The sequence below is a fragment of the Salmo salar genome, chromosome 20 (assembly GCF_965601325.2).
Source record: "Salmo salar chromosome 20, fSalSal1, whole genome shotgun sequence".
Taxonomy (NCBI): Eukaryota; Metazoa; Chordata; class Actinopteri; order Salmoniformes; family Salmonidae; genus Salmo; species Salmo salar.
The window spans coordinates 23,157,595-23,165,936 of record NC_138310.1 but is presented as its reverse complement, the minus strand read 5'-3'; the positions used below and the strand labels follow the sequence as shown (position 1 = coordinate 23,165,936).

General features: G+C 44.8%; 1 protein-coding gene across 1 annotated transcript in view; it reads left to right on the top strand.

Annotated features, from left to right (window-relative positions):
- The first annotated feature begins 1,144 nt into the window (after positions 1-1,144).
- Positions 1,145-8,342, top strand: part of LOC106579878 (serine/threonine-protein phosphatase 2A 55 kDa regulatory subunit B alpha isoform) — a 29,741-nt gene continuing 22,543 nt past the window's right edge. Inside the window, exons 1-2 of the mRNA XM_014160206.3 lie at positions 1,145-1,417; positions 1,912-1,989. Coding sequence (XP_014015681.1) covers positions 1,411-1,417; positions 1,912-1,989 — 85 coding nt within the window. The 5' untranslated portion in view covers positions 1,145-1,410. The remainder of the gene's footprint in view (positions 1,418-1,911; positions 1,990-8,342) is intronic.

The following is an 8,342-nucleotide window of genomic DNA, read 5'->3' as shown; positions in this document are numbered from 1 at the left end:
ATATTAGTTTACGCATTATAGATTTTTGGATAATTGACACGAATGGCAAAAAAAATCCTAATTTATTTGTATTTTCTTTTATTACATAATTATACATTTGTTTGACAAACCTATTTGTAATCTTTTAAATTATATAAATTAAAATGTTAATCTTTTCCAGTGATGAAGGAAGACATGGATGTCTCATGCTATGGTGGAGTATGCAAAATGGGTCAACTTTGAGCACGTCTATCTCCTAAATGTTTCGGCATTCAGTTCCAAAAAGTAACTTTCTGACCACTTCTACCACGTGCAAATATGTATAGAAAGTTTTGTTCAAATCAAAAGGAGTGCGTTCAAAAAGTGATTGAAATCAAATGGAATGACCCTATAATGTTACTGTATTTTTAAGTCAACACATCTCAATACTTTTACGTCTTTAACCCCTAAGGCAAACTCAAGCACTAGCGGTTCTGGGAGGTGGGCCGGGGGGGCCAGTGCCCCCTGTGACAACAATTTTGGACCCCCTTGTGGCCCCCCTAAATGTGGAGTATGAAATCATTTTTACATAACTAATTTTTGCTATCGTTCTTTTTTTTACATCAGTTATTAGACAATGGCAACTCGGAACACTAATTTAACCCACACATTTTCTAGAGGGACGGCTTTAGGCGGAACACAACAGTATCGTACCACATGCATCTGCATTATGAACATGGTCTTTTGCCTGCTATGCAGTGAAGAAAACGATATGACAACAATAACGTCTAATGTAACAGGCCCCTCTAACAGTACAACTGGCCCCAGCTTGGCCCCCCCAGTTGAAATGGTCTAGAACCGCCACTGAACTCAAGGGGAACCAGATTATTTTATTTGGATGACCTGTTTGAATCATAGGTGGTATTATTTTTTAATGCTTTCCAATGCATTATTCTGATTGGTGATAGCAAAGATGGTCGTATATGCTGCTCTTTTTGGTGATAGGCAACTATGTAGTGGATCCGTAGTATAGGAGTGGATCACCGACCATTTGTCAGATCAGTGATTCCGTCAAGGAAAAGAGGAAGGATATTATTTAGTATTCGAAAGGGGCCTGTTTTGGATATGGAATCACTTTAAACTGTTGGGAAGCGCGCACCTGCCTCTCACTGACGTCAGTGCAGGACCAGGTTGCGCCATTTTGAAAGTAGAATAAGGGAGAGGGAAATAATAGTTGCAAAGTGATCAGAGAAAGCGTTTGCTGATTGTCAAAGCATTGCTTAGCAAGATAAGTGACAGGAGAAGTTGAAGAATAGCAGGGGAAAAGAGCCACACCCTCCATAGCTTCACTTGCGCACTCAGCGAGATTCTGCTTGTACACACCCTAGCCCGGAAAACTGGAAAGATAAGCAAGGGCCCCAACCAAGCCCTCGACAGAGATTCCATCTCACCATGGCAGGTAAAGTTAACTAGCAAGCTAATAATGTCTGATGCATACATTGAAGGGGCTTGTTTATCGCCCATACATTTGCTAAGTTATTTCTATGTATATTGTCCGCTTTCTTGCCATTTGGAGAGAATCTAGCTAGCTAACATTAGCCTCCCCCGAGTTGGGCGTGTACTCTGCATGTTGTCCCGCGTATCGGATGCTTCCGCTAGATATAAAGTTATAGTAGTTAACTGCACCAACAACATTAGCTAGCTAGTTAATGTTAACTAACTAGCTAACTAACGTTCTATATTTGCTATCACTTTCTCTGTATTGAAGCTACCAAACAAAGATGTCAATAAATTGCTTAATAGTTGTCTTCTCTGATTATGGAAAGTAACGTTACTAGATTAGAAAAAAGCTTGCTAACTAGATATAGAAGATTAACATTACTCTTTGACATCAAAGCCATGCATGATGCAGCTTCTGAAATCTAAAGCGTTGCTCTGTTTGTGGGGTTCCAGGAGCCGGCGGCGGGGGCAATGATGTGCAGTGGTGTTTTTCTCAAGTCAAAGGAGCGATTGATGACGATGTGGCTGAAGGTAAGACTGGTGATTCAGGCTCTAGACAGCCAGCTACGTTAGTTGATGTGGTCTCGCTAGGGTGCAGTCAATAATGCATTTAGCTAGCTACTGTACAGTGCCTTCAGAAAGTATTCACACCGTTACTTACAGCCTGGATTTAAAATGGATGAAATTGAGATTGTGTGTCACTGATCTACACACTATACCCCATAATGTCAAAGTGGAATTTTGTATGTAGACTTTTTTTAAAATTAATAACCAATTCCAAGCTGAAATGTCTTGAGTCAATAAGTATTTAACCCCTTTGTTATGAAGTTCAAGAGTAAAAATGTGCATAACAAATCACATAATAATTGGCATGGACTCATGCGATAATAGTGTTTAACATAATTTTTTAATAACTACCTCATCTCTGTACCCCACACATACAATTATCTGTAAGGTCCCTATCTTGTTTTGCATGGTTTGTACAAAATAATAAAATGCAGTACGACAGGTTATTTATTTATTTATTAGCTAGCTATAACTGGCATGTTCAGTGTCTCCTACGATGATCAAATGAAGATGACCTCTCCACCTGGGTGGTCTTAACCAATCACAGCGCAGTATGATACGGTGGTAAAATGCATCGAATTACAATTCAGTATGTTTACACATGAATATTACATCTTTTAAAATAAAAATGTTTGACATATTCTAAGTGTTTCTTTTGAATACATGCTCTGTAGTTTGAACTCAAGGTAAGTAACCATTTATACTGCACCAACTGAATCAACATAAGACTCTGAAACAATGATTGAGCATACTGTTATGAAGGATTCACTGTAGCAATGACATCTTAACATTTCAAGCAAATGCAATACCAAAGCATTTCAAGTCAACTTTTCAATAACAAGTTTACAGTCTGGAACTCGTTTAGGGCAGCGATCTGCCAACACCCTTTGACATTTCACAGGTTTAGGACAGCTCTGGTCTTCCTGACTTTGTGTGATATGATGCTGAGCATGCTTCTGTGTCAGTCAACAGTTCTTGTGGTGTTGTGTGTGTTTAGTCCATCACTTTCTCTGTCAGGGGAACAGTTCATCTCATCAGTGTGTTGTTCTTTTGTGTTCAGTAGGCGACGACGATTGCGGCGGTACACCGCTCCTTCTGCGGTGCGGACGTGATATGAGCGTTCAGTGTCAGCTGGCTGGATGACGACTGCTGGCTTCCAGAGGCCATGCTCCTGGATTCTAACTGACTCTCCGTCGATCAGTGGTGGCAGTGGTCTCGCTGACCTGTCGTAGTATCGCTTTTGTTGTTGTCGTCTCTGTGTACGTTTTTCATGCATTTCCTTGTTGCTGGCGACCTCAGGTTGCAGCTGCTGGTTGGTGCTGGGAAGGTTTGAGCGAAGTCTGCGGCTCATCAAAAGCTGGGCTGGTGATTTGAAGTTGTCAACTGGAGTGTTGAGGTATTCAAGGAGACTGAGGTAGGCGTCTCACTTGTCTGCTTTTTCTTTGTCCATGAGTGATTTAGCAATCTGCACCAATTTTTCATCAAGGCCATTACTTTGAGGGTAATGTGTGACGTGTGAACTCCCATGCTTTTGTGAAGGATTCAAACTCATTTCATTTGTAACAGGGGCCATTGTCAGATATTAAAGTCTCTACAATGCCATGCCTGGCAAAGATTGCTTTCAGCTTGTGTATCACAGCTGCAGATGTGGTGCTGTGAAGCTTGTCGAGTTCGAAGTATCTGCTGCAGTAGTCCACTGTCATGATGTAGTCCTCGTTGTTCCAGGTGAACAGATCGGTTGCCATGATCTGCCAGGGTTGGTCTTGGATACAGTGAGGTAACGCTGGCTCTTTGGTGTTTGAGGGGCATCGTTCAAGACAGGTGGCACATTTACCAACAATGTCCTGTATTGTTTGCACATTTCAGGCCAAAACAAATGTCCCGTGCTCTCTGTTTGCACTCTTCCATGCCCATGTGTTCAGCATGGATCTTTGTCTCTTCTCTGAGACTGGCAGGAATTATGATTTTTCTCTCATTTGAAAATGATTCCGTTGATCTGTGATAGTTCATCACGATGGTTCCAGAACTCTGAGATGCTCTGAGGGCATTTTCTCCTCTCCTCAGGCCATCCATCCTGTATGACTTTCCTCAGCTGTGTGAGTTGAGTCCTTTTCTGTTTCTGCTCAGATCCCCTTCAGTTATGTTTCACTGTATTGGATCACTCCAATATATTGGTATCACTCTGCGGCGGAGGGATACATTCGAGGTGAAGATTTACAGATTTACTCCCGTGTACACCTGTGTCACGGCTGGGGTCCGCCCCTATATATACACAGTGCCTTGCAAAAGTATTCATCCCCCTTGGCGTTTTTCCTATTCGGTTGCATTGCAACCTGTAATTTTAAATGTGATTTTTATTTGGATTTCTTGTAATGGACATACACAAAATAGTCCAAATTGGTGAAATGAAAAAAATTACTTGTTTTAAAAAATAGAAATGTAAAAACGGAAAAGTGGTGCGTGCGTATGTATTCACCCCCTTTGCTATGAAGCCCCTAAAAAAGATGTGGTGCAACCAATTACCTTCAGAAGTCATATAATTACATTGCACACAGGTGGACCTTATTTAAGTGTCACATGATCTCAGTATATATACACATGTTCTGAAAGGCCCCAGAGTCTGCAACACCACTAAGCAAGTGGCACCATGAAGACCAAGGAGCTCTCCAAACAGGTCAGGGACAAAGTTTTATGGCACCACAACAAATCTGCCAAGAGAGGGCTGCCCACCAAAACTCACGGACCAGGCAAGGAGGACATTAATCAGAGAGGCAACAAAGAGACCAAAGACAACCCTGAAGGAGCTGCAAAGCTCCGCAGCGGAGATTGGAGTATCTGTCCATAGGACCACTTTAAGCCGTACTATCCAAAGAGCTGGGCTTTACGGAAGAGTGCCCAGAAAAAAGCCATTGCTTAAAGAAAAGAATAAGCAAACACGTTTGATGTTCACCAAAAGGCATGTGGGCGACTCCCCAAACATATGGAAGAAGGTACTCTGGTCAGATGAGACTAAAATATAGCTTTTTGGCCAATAAGGAAAATACTATGTCTGGCGCAAACCCAACACTCCTCATGACCCCGATAACACCATCCCCACAGTGAAGCATGGTGGTGGCAGCATCATGCTGTGGGGATGTTTTTCATCGGCAGGGACAGGGAAACTGGTCAGAATTGAAGGAATGATGGATGACGCTAAATACAGGGAAATTCTTGAGGGAAACCTGTTTGTCTTCCAGAGATTTGAGACTGGGCCGGAGGTTCACCTTCCAGCAGCACAATGACCCTAAGCATACTGCTAAAGCAACACGAGGGGTTTAAACAGAAACATTTAAATGTCTTGGAATGGCCTAGTCAAAGCCCAGACCTCAATCCAATTGAGAATCTGTGGTATGACTTAAAGATTGCTGTACACCAACGGAACCCATCCGACTTGAAGGAGCTGGAGCAGATTTGCCTTGAAGAATGGACAAAAATTCCAGTGGCTAGATGTGCCAAGCTAATAGAAACATACCCCAAGAGACTTGTAGCTGTAATTGCTTCAAAAGGTGTCTCTACAAAGTATTGAATTTGGACGGTGAATAGTTATGCATGCTCAAGTTTAGTTTTTTTGTCTTTATTTCTTGTTTGTTTCACAATAATAAAAAAAAATAATCTTCAATATGGTATGCATGTTGTGTAAATCATATGATACAACCCCCCCAAAAAATCAATTTTAATTCTAGGTTGTAAGGCAACAAAATAGGAAAAATGCCAAGGAGGGTGAATACTTTCGCAAGCCGCTGTAGATCCCATGGCCGCGACACACATTCTCTTTCATTTTCTCGGTAGACGTCCATATCGTTTGAGCTACAAACTTTCTAAAGTTTGCTTGGGAAGTGTAATATCTTGCGTGGAAGTATACTCACTGGCTGTTTGCAGCCTGGAGCAACTGGCCTAATGGCCAGCCCCTCTTGAGTGCTCCACCCACTGCGCGCGGTTGATCTGTATCTTCCGTCCATGGTTTGTCTTACTTGTGTTTTGTTAGTGTTACACTACGACTCCGTGTGCATTCATTAGTATGGTGGCTCTTGCTGTCACAAACTGTAATTGACCATGCACAACTTGCCGACTGGCTTGTTCTAAGTGTTTGTTGTGAATTGCTTTAACGTGCTGCTAATTATCCTGCAGGGTTTTTTCCTTGTTCTTACCCCTGCAGAGTGTAAGAGTATCGTGGTGGGCTTCCACTACATTGAGACATTAACTCTGGAGTTCCTTAATGGAGTTACTTCATCATATACTGCTGTTTTTACTGCTTGGATATTAAAGGTAATATTGTAGTCAAAAAAACAACATATAAATCAAATCCATTACCTGGTTGCTGTTTTTTGTCTGCCTGTTTATCCCACACGGGTCTTCTCCAGTTTTTGCAGAGTTACTTGGTAATTTATCCCTCACCGGGTTCCTATTCCTCCAAGCGGGTCACGACATAAGCTCTCCAAGGGCGTCGAACCCTTGCTCCGTGTCCTTGTTGGCTTACCTGAGCTTATGGCTTCCCTTTGACAGGTGTGATGGTGGCATTCCCCCTGGGGATCTGCATACTTTGTGTATGCACTGCCTGGGTTTGAGCCAGGAGTGACTGGAGATCTCCTCACTCCTGGACAAGGGTGCTATCCACATTATCGAGACATCAGAATGGCTAAGTGGGTTCTACTCCACTTATTTTGGGGTCCCAAAAAGAGACTGAGGGTTTTTACCGTTTCTGTACCTCATCAATACACTGAACTTCTGAGCTGTACTGCTGGCTCTGCAGTGTTTCCTTCCACATCTGAACAGAAGACATGTCCTGGTGAGAACAGACAACACCACAGTGGTGGCTTACATCAACCATCAGGGTGGCCTGAGGTCCCACCACCTCCATCTTATGGCACTGGAGCTCCTTCCCTGGGCTCAGGGACGTCTAGCGTCTCTACGCGCAGAACATGTACCTGGCATCCTGAATGTGACAGAGGATATGCTCTCGAGGGAGGGCCCGCCACCTTGGGACTGGAGCCTACATCCCCAGGTCGTGCAGCACCTGTGCGACAAGTTTGGGAGGGTGCAGGTGGACCTGTTTTCCTCCCTGGGCAATACACACTGCCCCCTGTGGTACTCCATGTCGGATCCACCAGGGCCTCTGGGCTTGGATGCTCTGGCTCACGATTGGCCAGGGCTGGAACTTTACGTATTCCCCCCTCTTTTTTCCCCCAATCCAGGCTGTGCTGGACAGGACCAGGATGGCGGTGCATCGTCTGCTGCTGGTGGCCCCATACTGGCCCAGATGACCCTGGTTCAGCCTTCTCCTGTTGTCTGGGACACCTTGGCATCTGCTCCTGAGACCCGATCTGCCGGGGAACTCGGTGGTGTCCGAGAATGGCACCATTGGTCCATGTTAGGACTACAGGAGTGCGTAATGAACGCCATGCAGAGCGCAAGGCCACCGGCTACAACCGCGGCATACCAGTTGCGCTGGCGGATGTTCTGCTCTACGTGCACAGGTATTGAGGTTGTGCAGTATGTCCTCCAGTATCTACAGTCTCGCTTGGAGGAGGGCCCAGGCAGCCTCTACTCTGAGAAGGTATTTGGTTCCTATATCTGCCTGCCATGTGGGGTGGATGGACAGGTCGGTGGGGCGCTATCCCTTGTTTTCCAGGTTTATGAAGGGGGTTCGTCGCCTGCGTCCAACTATGACCGGCTCAAGGGCGATCTGGGTGTGGTTTTGACAAAGCCGATTTTCGAACCGTTGGAGTCTCCCTCCCTGAAACACCTTTATGAAGGTGGTTTTCTTGGTAGCGATTACTTCAATGAAGAGGGTGGGTGAGCTCCATGCTTTTTCGGTAAGTTCTGAGTGCTACCGGATGGACCCTGGTGGGAGGAGTATATCTCTCCGTCCCAACCCTTCATTCCTCCGAAGGTTCTGCTTATGACCCCCGGCAGGGGAGTCTGGGCCTCCCTCCGGAATGTTGTGCCCTGTGCGGGCACTGGCTGCCTATGTGGAGCGGTCATGGTCAGTGAGAACAACAGACCAGCTCTGTCTGCTATGCTGAGAGAGTCCTGGGGGCTAGTTTATCAAAGCAGAGGCTCTCTCATTGGATCGTGGACACGATTACGACAGCATACTGCCTGGCTGGGATCTGTGGTGGCACATTCAACACGAGGTGTGGCTGTATCCTGGGCACTACTGAGATCAGTACCCCTCGCTGATATCTGTGCTGCACCCAGCTGGGCTTGCTCTTGCACTTTTGCTAGGTACTATCGGCTAAATGTGGCATCTCCCTCAGTGGTTGGTTCTGCGGTCCTGG